The sequence below is a fragment of the Tasmannia lanceolata genome, unplaced genomic scaffold (genome assembly GCF_043159265.1).
Source record: "Tasmannia lanceolata isolate RefF3 unplaced genomic scaffold, GAP_Taslan_0.1 ptg000015l, whole genome shotgun sequence".
Taxonomy (NCBI): Eukaryota; Viridiplantae; Streptophyta; class Magnoliopsida; order Canellales; family Winteraceae; genus Tasmannia; species Tasmannia lanceolata.
This window is the reverse complement of record NW_027518692.1, coordinates 20,223,228-20,237,826: the sequence shown is the minus strand read 5'-3', so window position 1 is coordinate 20,237,826 and position 14,599 is coordinate 20,223,228. Positions and strand designations below refer to the sequence as shown.

The 14,599-nt window shown below is 40.0% G+C and overlaps 1 protein-coding gene across 2 annotated transcripts in view; it reads left to right on the top strand.

Annotated features, from left to right (window-relative positions):
- LOC143893123 (developmentally-regulated G-protein 1) overlaps positions 1-10,200 on the top strand; it is a 43,501-nt gene extending 33,301 nt beyond the window's left edge. For both annotated transcript variants that reach the window (XM_077398103.1, XM_077398102.1), the window contains exons 8-12: positions 3,408-3,527; positions 8,138-8,308; positions 8,562-8,675; positions 8,765-8,935; positions 9,650-10,200. In XM_077398103.1, coding sequence (XP_077254218.1) covers positions 3,408-3,527; positions 8,138-8,308; positions 8,562-8,675; positions 8,765-8,935; positions 9,650-9,745 — 672 coding nt within the window. In that variant the 3' untranslated portion in view covers positions 9,746-10,200. The remainder of the gene's footprint in view (positions 1-3,407; positions 3,528-8,137; positions 8,309-8,561; positions 8,676-8,764; positions 8,936-9,649) is intronic.
- The last annotated feature ends 4,399 nt before the right edge of the window (positions 10,201-14,599 follow it).

Genomic DNA, 14,599 nt, shown 5'->3' with positions numbered 1-14,599 from the left:
TTCAACTCCCTCGATCCCCTACCTCGGCTTTTTTGCGGTGCAGACTTGGGATCATCCCTTTCCAAAATATCAGAGATCATTTGGTGGGAGAGAGGAACATTCTGTCTAATTGAATGCCCAAATCATCACCCATCTGTTCCATGGCCACAATTTCAGTGCCAATGTTGTCACCTCCAGACTCAACCTCAGAATCTGTGCATCGCAAGCACGCCTTAATGTTCTGATGGAGTTCCACTTCAAGGGTATCTTCGGATGATGTTTCGGTTCCACTACTTACACCGACCTCCGTCCCCTTCGACTCGCCTTCAGTCCCTTTTTCGATAGATTCTTCATGAAACGACAATTCGACATTTGAATCCAGACCCCCATTCCTGGCCGGAATCTCTTGCAGCAGCGGTATTTCTTTGAGGGGAGGTCAGATCCCCCATCAACCCAGTAATTTCCATGATACTTTCTCCCTCTTTAACCCCAACTTCCCCCTGTTTAATTAAAGGAGAAGACCACGAGGCCGGTTCTTGTTGCTTGACCAAAGTGGGTTCCTCACCGTTTACCTTTCGAATATGGGGTTTGGGGAAAAATGGAGAGGCCGGATCAAAACTTGTTTAACTTCCTCTGCCTTCTCAATAATGATAAACGGGACTCCGGCTGGATACTTCAAAAGTTCAAGAGGGCTCCGACAGGGAGATCGCCTGTCCCCCTATCTCTTTATCATTGTGGCTGAAGTGTTGAGCCTGATCATTCGCAAAGCTGAAGAAAAGAGATACTTATCGGGTCTACGCATCAGTCATCATCCGGAATCGATCTCTTATCTGCAATTCGCAGATGACACTCTATTATTGGTGGAGGAGGGTGTCAACAACATGCGAAGTATAAAGAGGATGTTCAGGCAAAGTCTGTGGTAGCTGGAATCAATATCAATTCGGACTAGGTATCAGAGCATGCAAAAGCTCTCAGTTGTACTCAATCAGAATTGCAGGTTAGATATTTGGGACTCCCCCTGGGATTCGGAATCCGAAGGCATCTCTATGGGACCTCGTTATTGAAAGAATTGAAAGAACATTGGCGTCTTGGAAGAAGAGGTATTTATCTTTCGGCGGAAGAATAACTCTCATCAAAGCCGCTTTATCCAATATGCCCGTGTACTTCATGTTGGTCTTTTGGATCCCGGGCTCGGTCACATCCAGAATTGAAAGAATCCGGAGGGATTTCCTATGGGAAGGCAAGGAGATATCCAAAAAATTAAAACATCTATTGAAATGGGAAGTGGTCTGCAAAGCTCGAAGAAGGGGGGTTTGGGGATTGGAAAAATACGACTATGGAATAGGGCTTTGCTTGGTAAATGGTTTTGGCGATTTGGGACGGAGAAAGAGACGCTCTGGCATAACATAATCAAATCCAAATATGAGTGTGATTGGGGGGAGTGGAACGCCTGTCGCAGGAAAGGATCCGGGGCATGGAGATCAATAGGCTCAGCTTGGAGTTCCTTTCTGCCTCACATCAGATTCAAAGCTGGGCATGGCGGATCTATTCGATTCTGGTCGGACCTCTGGATTGGGGATCAATGTCTACAAGTTAGGTTCTTGAATTTGTTTAGAGTGGCGACCAATAAAGAGGCCAGAATTGCGGATTACATATCACGAAATGTAGCTTCTGGGGGCGTAGTTTGGGACATTACACTCCGGCGAAATCTAAAGGACTCGGAGATTGCTAGTTTTAAGGCCCTTATGGAGCTCCTGGGGAACACTACATATCCCCGAGGTCTATGGATGAATGGATTTGGTGCCCTGACCCCGGCAGAATTTTTTTTGTCCTTTCTTTCTTCAAAACCTTGAATGAGGGGTCCGATCCTGATTCAGAACATGCCTGTATTTGGCGTAACGCTGCGCCTCTGCGAATCTCGGCATTCCTATGGAATGTTGCTCATGAATGTATTAATACATATGACAGGCTCAAGCGACGCGGCTTTCACCTTGCCAACAGATGCGTCTTGTGCTACAATAATGAAGAGACTATTGACCATCTATTTGTGCATTGTTCTTTCGCCCACAAAATAGGGTGCGGAATATTCAGGATCTTCGGCGTCAAATGGGTGATGGAAAATCGTTTATTTCCGGTAATCGTTCATTGGGGAGGCATTTTCAACGGTTGTCTCGGTAAAATCTTGTGGTCGGCGATGCCTTTTGCGATTTTGTGGCACATTTAGGCAGAACACAATTCTAGAATTTTCCGCGGTCAGGAAAAATCCTGGCGCTACATCCTCTTGGAAGTGAAACTTTCTATTATTGCATGGGCTTGTAGAAAGGGGGCGCTTCCTTACTCTGCCGGAATTATTCTTAGACATTGGGGAACGGTATCGCATGAGAAGAGGAGGCTAACTCAGATCACTCCGCGATGGGATCCACCGCCTGAGGGATGGTTGAAGTTGAATTTCGATGGCAGCTCTCTTGGAAACCCGGGTAGGGCGGGTATTGGTGGGATTCTTCGCAATTGTGAGGGGCATACCATGATGACTTATTCGGGTCCGGCTGGGAATTGCGATGCGAATGAGGCCGAGGCAAAATCTCTATTGGCGGGCCTACAATGGTACTCTAAAAATAGACTCGGACCGTTGATAATCGAAGGTGACTCTACCAATGTCGTTGGCTGGGCGAGGTGTGAAGGAGGTGGTCCTTGGCGAATGCATGCTATTATTGACGAAATTCGGGACCTAGTGAGAATCATCAACCCCTCCCTTCGGCATCGTAGGAGGACTGCCAACTCCGTTGCTGATGAGCTGGCAAAAGAGGGCGTCAATTTATCAGGCTTGAGAGTAGTTTTCACGCCTGAATCTGGCTGTTAGGGTGCATTCCCTTGGTTATTTTGTATTTTTGGGAACATTTTGTCCCCATTGTACTGCGTTTTTCCTTTATCAATAAAAGTTACCTTTCCAAAAAAAAACATTAGGTTGATGGTCTGACAATTCTTCTGCCATACCTGGGTGGAAAACCAAAGGGAATGAGGAAAGGCATAGAGGTAGAAGGTCAAGGTGTCAGGGTGTTACCTGGGGTGCATAATTTTCTGGTGTCTTGAAGCTTCTCAGTTCCTTCATCACACATTGAGGAGGCTCTTCTCACAGATGGAGGATTTAATCAGCCTCTATCAATTTGCATTCTTATATGCCTATCCAAATCAAGAGAGCCACTGGCACTGTCTCCCTGCAATGGATCCGCACAAAATATTCCCAAGGTCAAGTGGGAAGCATCTGGCAACACTGAATATAAATGCCTTTGGGAATGCCATAGCCCTGATAATCCATGTAAAAGATTTAATGCACATAAGAAATTGTTTTATCTGTGTACTTTCTATAGGGATCTCCTGGCAAGCCTTTCATGTGTGCTTCTGTGTTTTTTTTTTTCTTTTTTCCACAGATATATTTCAAAAAGAAAAAGACGGGTGGAATTTCCTTCAACAGCACTCTAGCTTTGACTCATGTTGATGAGAAGCTTTGCTATCAAATTCTTCATGAGTACAAAATACATAATGCAGAGGTACTATTTTTATTTTCTTTTCCTACCAAATTTGCACTTGTGATTTTCTGAGTCAACTTAGGAATGAGAATGATGAACTCAAATAAAAGAAATGCAGAATTAAAATGGTTAACAGAAAATGATCTTTTAGCACATATTTGCAAATGATCTTTTCCTGTTCACTTTGTCTGAATTCACATATTTTTCATTTTTATATGAATATTCATGGAACTCACCACTCCACTCAATGCATGAGTGGACAGCTGACCTTTTCCCCAGAGCTTTAACAGAATAATTTCTATTTCTTGTTTTGGGACAAAGGCTTAGTTGAGTTGAGTTGTTGTTTGCGTTGAATGATTTTTTTAATGGTATTTGGGTAGTGAGTAACGTACCAAAATTTGCATGGATTTTCCTATTGCATCAAGCAGATGCTGTTGCATGTGTGGCTCACTCAGAATTCCAGCACCTGCTTAGTGGAAATGATTGAGTTTTTATTGATAGCAAGAAAGACCGAGATGGTAAGTAAAAATAGCAGAAAACTACAATACAAGAAGACAATCTCTGAAAAGAAAAACCAAGAAACTCAAGGCGGAAGAGAGTAAAAAAGAGTCAAAGCTTCTTTGGACACTCTCTCGAAAGACCATCTGCCACCGTATTGGCCAAACGGCGGACATGCTCGAACACTACAGATGAAGATTTTACGCAATCAAATATCTCATCAAACAACCTATCAAATCTCCATGGCGGTTTTTGCACTCCATTAAGCCACCGAATGATGTTCATCAAGTCACCTTCTACCACCACATTATTTAGGCAATCTCTCGTCATCAACTTCAACCCCTGGTGAGCAACACACACCTCTGCTTCCGTAGCATCCGCCACCCCTATGGGACCTGCAAAGACCCATACTAACCTGTCTACCTCTACTTTCACATCTCAAGACACCCCCAATCCCGGCCGGACCCGGGGTCTCCCAAGCTGGAACCGTTGAAGTTGAGTTTTAGAAGGCCATGAGGAGGAAGGACCCATTCTTGCACCACTTTTTGCTCGATCTCCACACTACAGACTTCTCTCCACCTTTACCATAAGTCATAGGCGGATACAAATCTGAAGCTTGGAAGTGACTTAACCCAAGAGATTGTTAAGGTAATCAACTTAACAAAAAGGAAAGTAGCGCTTTTCGAAATTCCTTTAAACAGTGGCATTTTTTCCTTCCAAAGCTCCTATATGGTCCCTAGGAAAGAAACATTCCATAGAACTTTTCCTTTTTTCTTCCACGGTGCTGCCAACCATCCATGGAGGAGTTCAATGAATTTTGCAGGGAAAACCGAGCAGATACCAAATCTACTCATCAGTTTATGCCAGATCTCACTCGTAAATTTTACACCGAATGAGTAGATGGTCTACACTTTCCCCCGCCTCTAGGTAAAGAGCACAATGGTCGATAATAAGTACCTTTCTTATACTAAGAAAGCCCACTGTTTGAATTCTCTCACGAAGCGCCGCCCAACCAAAAGTGCACACCCTAGGAGGAGCCTGAAATAATTGAGTTTTTGTATGGTAAATTAGCAAGATTAGCTGTTAACTTTGCACATTCAAATATTTATCATAAAGGATTAACCTTGAAAGCCAAAGTTCCTGATAATTGGCCCTCTCATTTGTCTTGGCAGAGATAGATGTTTTCTTTCTTCGTTTCTCTTTACCATCAACTCACAACTGTTGCACCTCTCTCTCACTCTCTCAGTTTCTATATACAATGAAAGAAACAGGCTTTCCCAAATACACTATTTACCTTTCTACAGTGCTTTGTACATTTTTCATTACCTGCATTATATATATATATATATATATATATATATATATATATATATATATATATATAGAGAGAGAGAGAGAGAGAGAGAGAGAGAGAGAGAGAGAGAGAGAGAGAAGGGTTCCTGTGCTCTAGCGCAGATAAGCTTATCTGCGCTCGAGTGCAGGAACAGGTGTGGGCCACATTGGGGGGGGGGGGGGGGGGGTGTCCAAAGCATTCATTTCATGGGCCCTTTCATGGATAGAGTGTCCACCAAAAATCAGCGGGGTCCAAAGCATTCATTTCATGGGCCCTTTCATGGATAGGGTGTCCACCAAAAATCAGCTCCATTGGATAACCATAGGGTGCCCATTTGTGGCGTGAAAAATGGGCAGTTTTTTGGACAAACAGTATCTGTCCATTTTCTCCCCCACAAATGGACACCCTAAGATGGTCCAATGGAGCTGATTTTTGGTACACCCCCCATCCATGATGGGGCCTGTCAAATGAATGCTTAGGATCACCCCCCAATGTGGCCCCACCCCTGTTTCCAGCACTCGAGCGCAGATAAGCTATCTGCGCTCGAGCGCATGAACCCTTTTCTCATATATATATATATATATATATATATATATATATATATATATATATAATGCAAGGTCCCTCTTTATGCAAGGGCCGGAGAAGGGCCCTTGAATAGATCCACATCATTTTTAAAGTCGGTTAAGAAATTGAGTTCGGTTGCACTTATTGACGTGGATCTACTCGAGGGCCCTTCTTTAGCCCCTGCATAAAGAGGGCCCTTGCATCTATCATTCCTCTCTCTCTCTCTCTCTATATATATATATATATATATATATATATATATAGAGAGAGAGAGAGAGAGAGAGAGAGAGAGAGAGAGGAATGATAGATGCAAGGGCCCTCTTTATGCAGGGGCTAAAGAAGGGCCCTCGAGTAGATCCACGTCAATAAGTGCAACCGAACTCAATATATATATATATATATATATATATATATATATATATATATATATATATATATATATATATATATATATATATATATAGAGAGAGAGAGAGAGAGAGAGAGAGAGAGGAATGATAGATGCAAGGGCCCTCTTTATGCAGGGGCTAAAGAAGGGCCCTCGAATAGATCCACGTCAGTAAGTGCAACCGAACTCAATTTCTTAACCGACTTTATATATATATATATATATATATATATATATATATATATATAGAGGAAAGTGAAGCTACACCGCCGGTGTAGCTAACTTAGCTACACCGCCCGCTTAAAATACAATGGGCCTACATTGTTTTGGTGATCCAAAGAATTCATTTGATTGGCCCTCACATAGATAGGGTGTCCACCAAAAATCAGCTCCATAGGATCATCCCAACTCTTCAAACTGTGGAGGCAAAAATGGACAAATTTGTGAAGGTTTTTACACGTTCATTTTTGCCTCCACAAATCGTAGGGTTGGGATGATCCTATGGAGCTGATTTTTGGTGGACACCCTATCTATGTGAGGGCCAATCAAATGAATTCTTTGGATCACCAAAACAATGTGGGCCCATTGTATTTTAAGCGGGCGGTGTGGCTAAGTTAGCTACACCGGCGGTGTAGCTTCACTTTCCTCATATATATATATATATATATATATATATATATAGAGAGAGAGAGAGAGAGAGAAGGGTTCCTGCGCTCGAGCGCAGAAACAGGTGTGGGCCACATTGGGGGGGGGGGGGGGGGGGATGGATCCAAAGCATTCATTTGATGGACCCTTTCATGGATAGGGTGTCCACCAAAAATCAGCTCCATTGGATCACCATAGGGTGTACATTTGTGGGGTGAAAAATGGGCAGATTTGTTGACAAACAGTATTTGTCCATTTTCTCCCCCACAAATGGATACCCTAAGATGGTCCAACGGAGCTGATTTTTGGTACACCCCCCATCCATGATGGGGCCTATAAAATGAATTCTTAGGATCACCCCCCCCCCCATGGCCCCACCCCTGTTTCCAGCACTCGAGCGCAGGAACCCTTCTCTCTCTCCCTCCCTCTCTCTCTCTCTCTCTCTCTCTATATATATATATATATATATATATATATATATATAGAGAGAGAGAGAGAGAGAGAGAGAAAAGAGAAGGTACTCCCTAGAGTAGATAACTTATCTACTCCCTACCTTAAAATAACAGTTGGGGCCACATTGTTTAGGTGATCCAAAGCATTCATTTGATGCGCCCTCACATAGATAGGGTGTGCCCAAAAAATCAGCTCGATAGGATCATCCTAACCCTATGAACTATGGAGGCAAAAAATGGACAGATTTGTGCAGATTTATACACGTCCATTTTTGCCTCACACCCAAACAATGTGGCCCCAACTGTTATTTTAAGGTATATATATATATATACTCCCCGGAGTAGATAACTTATCTACTCCGTGGGCTTAAAATACAGTGGGGGCCACATTGTTTGGGTGATCCAAAGCATTCATTTGGTGGGCCCTCACATAGATAGGGTGTGCCCAAAAAATCGGCTTCATAGGATCATCTTAACCCTTTGGTTTGTGGAGGCAAAAATGGACGGATATAAACCTTCACAATTCTTCTTTTCTAAAGAAAATTCCATGTTCAACCCGTGCTGGATTGGCCACTGGGCACTGTAAGTTTTATAACATTGTTCTCGATACAAGCCATTGCCATGGATTTCATTTTTAAGATGTTTTTCTATAATTGTACTGGTAAGGGTTAATTTCAATGGATTACCTATATATTTCTAGAAATTATGACAACTGATAAACTTTCTTTGTGTTTTGGCTTTACTGTAGATTTTATTTCGTGAGGATGCCACTGTTGACGATCTTATAGATGTCATCGAGGGGAACCGCAAATACATGAAATGCATCTATGTCTATAACAAAATTGATGTAGTTGGTATTGATGATGTGGACAAACTATCCCGACAACCAAATTCTGTCGTCATCAGCTGCAATTTGAAGGTAAGTTTACTTTCTGTCATCAAAACATGGACACTATTTTTTATTTTTTTTATCGTTCTTGAATGCAATATGCATCTTGTAACTGAGATACAATTGCATGTCACATTCTAGTCAATTTGGAGATAGTTTGAACAGCCTCCTTATCTACGAGGCAAAAGCATTTAATAAAATTGTGGCTGGTATTGGAATTGTCATCATTATTAGTGAGATTTGAAGCACTGAATTAATTATTTACATGTTTTCAATATTACAGCTGAATTTAGACAGATTACTTGCAAAAATGTGGGAGGCAATGGGTCTCGTTAGAGTTTACACGAAGCCGCAGGGGCAGCAGCCTGATTTTTCAGACCCTGTTGTCCTTTCTACTGTAGGTTGCATTCTCTTCTGCCCTTAATGCATAGATGCAAAATTTATAAGTTTTCCTTCACCTCTTTTTTTCCTGGCATCTAATTTCAGGACAGAGGTGGCTGCTCAGTAGAAGACTTCTGTAATCACATACATAGAAATCTGTTGAAGGATGTGAAGTATGTGCTGGTATGGGGCACTAGTGCAAGGCACTATCCACAGCACTGTGGACTTTCTCACGTTCTTCATGATGAGGATGTGGTTCAAATAGTGAAGAAAAAGGTGCAACAATCTATTCTTCATGAACCCACTTTTTACCCTTGCTCTAATACTGGGTACTTGTATAGACCCATAGTATCTGTGTTCATATGATTTGATACAGATACATGTCCGGGATATGGCTATGTGAGAAATATGTTTTTATTTGAAAACTCACTTAATCAAATAAGACAAATGTGTGTTATTATCATTTATCTAAAATTTTAAGACCATTAAAAAATTATAACATGGTAAACATTGAAGCTTTGATATTTTGTAATGTATCTTTATATAAAAATAAACTCATTTTTATTAATATTATAAAAATATTAATATTAATAAACTTATTATCCTACCAGCATTCCCGTATCTATATATGTATCTGTATACATGTCTCTGTTTCATAGAACCCGTGACCCCAATCATGCAACGAGCAGCACTACAAAGCTTAATGCCTGATAATAGACAATCCAATTATAAACATTACATTTTTTTTTTGAATGATAATTATAAGCATTACATTACACATTAAATCTCACTTTGCGAGTAATATTTTGAGTGTGGTGCGGTGTTAAAATATAGAGGAGCTTTTTTCTTTCTAGAATCACTGATTTGTTATCTGATGATTGATTATAAAATGGTGCATGTCATTTTTTAGTTTTTAGTTTTTTTCTCTCTGCTTTTTTCAATCCAAATACTTGGAAGGAAATTTAAATCCTTGTAATGTACACCCTTCAGGAGAGGGATGATGGAGGAAGAGGTCGGTTCAAGTCACATTCAAATGCCCCAGCTCGCATATCTGACAGAGAGAAGAAGGCCCCCTTGAAACAATGATCATAGATACACAAGTCAGCGAATTGGTGATCTGATTGTTGCAGAGCTTATAAGGAGTCTAAGATCATTTATCTACAAAGCTGGGCTACTATTCCATGTGATACATGTAGGTAGAAGCAATCATCAAAGGTGAGTTGTCAATGTTTTCTCTTAAATCATATTTTTGTGAGAAAAAGAAAAGTAGACAACTCTGACAATATCCTAGCACATGACTTCTATTTAATGGTGAGAAGAAACCAAATTTGGGGGGATAAGATTTATTCACTCTTCACAGAATGTTAAAAAACTTAGCAATAATCATGCATTTTGGCTGTCAGAGGAGAGTATGTATCATGTTTTGCTAGCAATAATCATGCATTTTGGCAATCAGAGGAGAGTATGTATAATGTTATGCTTGAACTTGTTAATCATTTGCTTGCTTTTTTTAATCTCATAAATAGATCGATATTCTGATCTCTGTAGTTATTCATGTTAGATTATTGTCTGAGACACATTAGTGTAAGCCTTAGCTCTAGTAATGCACCTTCTTTCTTTATTTCTTACCTGCCTGCTTACCCAAAACCAGTTAGACCTATTGCTTAGTATAAAAAAAAACATTAGAGAGACAGCAACAAGAGATTGAAGGTTCAAACACAGGAGAAAATGGATTCAAAGACATCTTCTATCATCCATTTTGATATTTGCACCTGGCTCTCTTCATTTGTAAACATCTTTTGCTGGGTCTTCTAAGTCCCAACAAGCTGTCAACAACAGAGAAGTTTAAAATAAAGGTTTCAGGCCCCAATTTCCCTATATTCGTGGACTTCATCAGTCACGAGTCAGGACAGACATTTGTTGAAAGGGAAATGATATCAGCACAACCATGTTTTGATATTTGCACTAACTGATCTTATCTTTTATTTTCTAAAGAGATGTCAAAGGTTATTATAGTTCCCAAAAAACTCTCACATAATAATGAAAAGACAAGATGGGTTTCTGCAATTATTAAAACATAGTTGTGCTGATATCATTTCCCTTATTGAAATTTCTTGTTTTTTCTTCATTTTGTGGGAAAACGGTTTATTTAACAAGAAATTCATTGAAATTTCAGCTAAGACTTGTCATTCTTCATGAAATACCTGTCCTAAGATGACATACTTGAGGGAAATGGGTATCTTCACGTCCTTGTTTTTATATTAGCTCTCATTATTTTGAATTTCTCTGCTTGGCTGTTGACGGTTATTAATAATGGTACCAAACAGAAGATTGTAAAATCTTGTTGTTCGTACAAATGGCCCTGTATTATATTTTTAAGGGAAAAATACACATACACCCGATGAGGTTTTGTTAACGCAACGGAGTAGACGGCGAGGTGGAAATGACCAAAATGCCCTCATCTTTCCCAACTGAAAATTAGGGTTTTCAAACTTGAAAACTGAAAATTAGGGTTTGATTCAAAGCTTTGTTTATTTATCAGCATAAATCCTCGATTTAGGAGTTTTATTTGTTTTCATTCACACCATTATCATGATTTGCACATAAATCCTAATATTTTAGGCCTTTTTTTTGTTTTTATCAATGTTTTTTTTAAATGTGGGTTTGATGTAGCCATGGGGTGGGGTTTCATTGTCTGTGGTGGAGGTGACAGCAGGGGCCGGAGATGGTGACGACGGCGGTGGGAAATGGCGTAACCCTAATCCCTCTTCAAATGAGGGTATTTCTGTCCTCAAAATATCAACCATGGTTAGTTTCAGTCTTTCAGTCAGGTTAAACTGACGGACCGTTGATGGAGGGGGTGTACTTGTCACGTTTTGAAACCTCAGGGGGTGTACTTGTCATGTTTTGAAAGTCAGGGTTAGAGTTGAATGTGTCAGAAACTTGAGGGGGTGTAAATGTAAATGTAATTTTCCCTATTTTTAATTATAAATGCAGGGACATGTTATCAGCACAACCATGTTTTGATATTTCACTGAGGCATCTTGTCTTTTTGTATTTAATGCCCCCTTTTAACAGAAATCGTTTCGTTAGGATATCTTTAAGGGCTGGGGGAGCAAGCGTTAACTCTATAAGCATTAAAACTTAATGATTTCTGTTAAAAGGGGGTGTATTCTTCTTTCAAGTGGGTGAATTTATCACTACCCTTAAAGAGCTGTCAAAAGGTTATTACAGTTCCCAAAAGCTCTCACAAGACAATTAATACAGAAAAGACAAGCTGGGACTGTTCAATTAAATAAACATGGTTGTGCTGATATCATTTCCCTAAATGTATTCTTTAAGAAGCTCACAATGGGTGAAATCCCTTCCAGAATCCGGGTGATCGCTAATAATGTATTCTTTAAGAAGCTAATAATGTATTCATTTCCCTAAATGTATTCTTTAAGAAGCTAATAATGTATTCTTTTCCCTAAATGTATTTTTCTCCTCCATAACGTAGGGAAATGATATCAGCAAAACCACACCTTGATATTTCACTAAGGCATCTTGTCTTTTAGTATTTAAAGAGGTGCGGTGATAAATTCACCCATTTGAAAGAAGAATACACCCCTTTTAATAAGGGTGTCAATTTTGGCTCGGGCTCGGAAGCTCGAGCTTTTGATCTTAACGAGCCGAGCCGAGCTTTTGATCTTAACGAGCCGAGCTGAGCCTGGCCAAGCTTGGCTCGTTTACACCCCCGCATTTTAATAGAAATCGTTAAAGTTTTAATGCTTATGGAGTTAACGCATGCTCCTCCAGCCCTTAAAGATATCCTAAAGATTTTTGTTAAAAGGGGGTGTATTCTTCTTTCAAGGGTGTCAGTTTATCAGTGTCAAAAGGTTATTACAGTTCCCAAAAAGCTCTCACAAAACAGTTAATACAGAAAAGACAAGCTGACAAGCTGGGTTTGTTCAATTATTAAAACATGGTTGTGCTGATATCATTTCCCTATTATATTCTTTAAGAAGCTAATAATGAGTGATAGCTCTCGCCATATCGTTGGTGAAATCTCTTCCAAAATTTGCATTTGTATCAGCGTATTACTTATGGGAAGGATGGAAGGAAATATGTATATGACCATGGAAAGGAAGCAAAAAATTGAACAAAAATGGGAACCTCCGCCCATTGGCTAGTTTAAGCTAAATTTTGATGGTTCTAGCTTAGGTAACCCGGTTCTAGCCAGAATAGGGTGGGCGCTCATAGATGATCCGGGGAAATGTTGTTTGAACCTTCACAGGTCCTATTTGGGACAACGGATGCTTTAGAAGCGGAGGTTAGAGCTGCTCACCAGGCCATCAAGCTAATGACGTCAAAATGGGTTGATAAAGTGGCGGTAGAGAGAAGCTCCCTAAATGTTATCAAATGGCTCCGAGGATCTCCAAATTGTCGATGAGATATCAGATCGCTCTAGATCGATATCTATATCCTTTAAGCATGTCAGGCGGTCGGCAAACATAGTAGCCGATAACTTGATAAAATTGAAGGGATCGAAAGAAGCCCTAGCCCTTTTTGATGCTTTATATTGCTTTTGTCACTATTGTATCCCCTTTATCTTTGTATTTTGACCACCTCGGTCTTTTTTTAATAAAATTAGCTATCATCCAAAAAAAGAAGAAGCTAATAATGTAAAAAAAAAAAAAGGAAAATGCTAAAATAAGGTTGCTGTTAGGCTTGCTGCTAACAGAAACTCATTGGGCATAGCTTGTCTACTATTTTATTTGATCCTTTTGAGTTCCTCGTGATGTTTTACAAGATTTACGGTCTTGATTGCACATGCATGTCTTTGTGTGAGGCCTTAGAATCGGTAATCACGGTTGATCTTGACGGCAGTACTGTCTGCGCGGTCATTCTATAATATGAAATGTAGAAAATAAAGTCTTTTCTAGTCACAAATTGAAGAGAGAGAGAGAGAGAGAGAGAGAGAGAGAGCTTTGAGACCTTTGTTCGTCCTTTGATGCTCGACCTTTGTTCCTCCTTTGATCATCAGAGCATCAAAGATACTAACTCCAATCTCTACGATATTTTTCAAATAGAGTCATCAAAGTTCAACTTATTTTTTTCTCTAATTTAAGGAATGCTGGACTAAGTGGGCCGCTCTCACATGGGGTTTACAACATCAAAGTGCATTTATAATAGTACCAAAAAATGTAAAAAGTAGATCAATAATAAATGCAATTTTCCGACGTAGATTCAGTTGCCGATTTTGCAGCGGATTTTTCTGTATATTTTGTTTTGCAGGGCCACCATTCAGTTAAGCATTTCTCCTCTATCTATCTATTATATGGAGTAAAATTTGAAAGTGATGAAATATGACTATAACTACTCCTAGAAGAATGCAAACATCAAACACTCTTGATAAATCCTGCTACTTGTTTCTAACTAGACAAAATGCGAATTTTTTTCACATAGCATAATTTGGTGAAATGTGGTTGAACCTCTACCTCATGACATAAGTAAGCACCTTTCAACTTACATGTGCTTCCAAGGCCTTAAGAGATGGGTGTACTCTTCCAATTTCAAGTCAAGAAACCTAGTTTTCCAATAATTGTTTAAAGACTGAAGTCCGAGGCTGTTTCACCTCTTAGGCCCCTGTTCTCTTTGGATTTCAAGAATTGATTTTGAGTCTACAATGGCCAGCCTGTGCTTTTTAAAAGAATCCTGCACCCATGGGCATACGGCTTGCTAGACCTTCCTTTTCTGCTGAAGTTTCATGGGCATTGCCTCGTTCCCCAATAAGACATGTCTGAATGTGAGCTCTACTCCATCAGAAAACATGTTTTTTTAGTGAGATTTATCCCGGCCCTTCAAAAAAAAAAAAACAAAGCTAATTTGGCTATTAATTTTGATTCCAAAACCGATTATTGGACTCAAAATATGAAAGGCCGATTTCATGCATGCAAT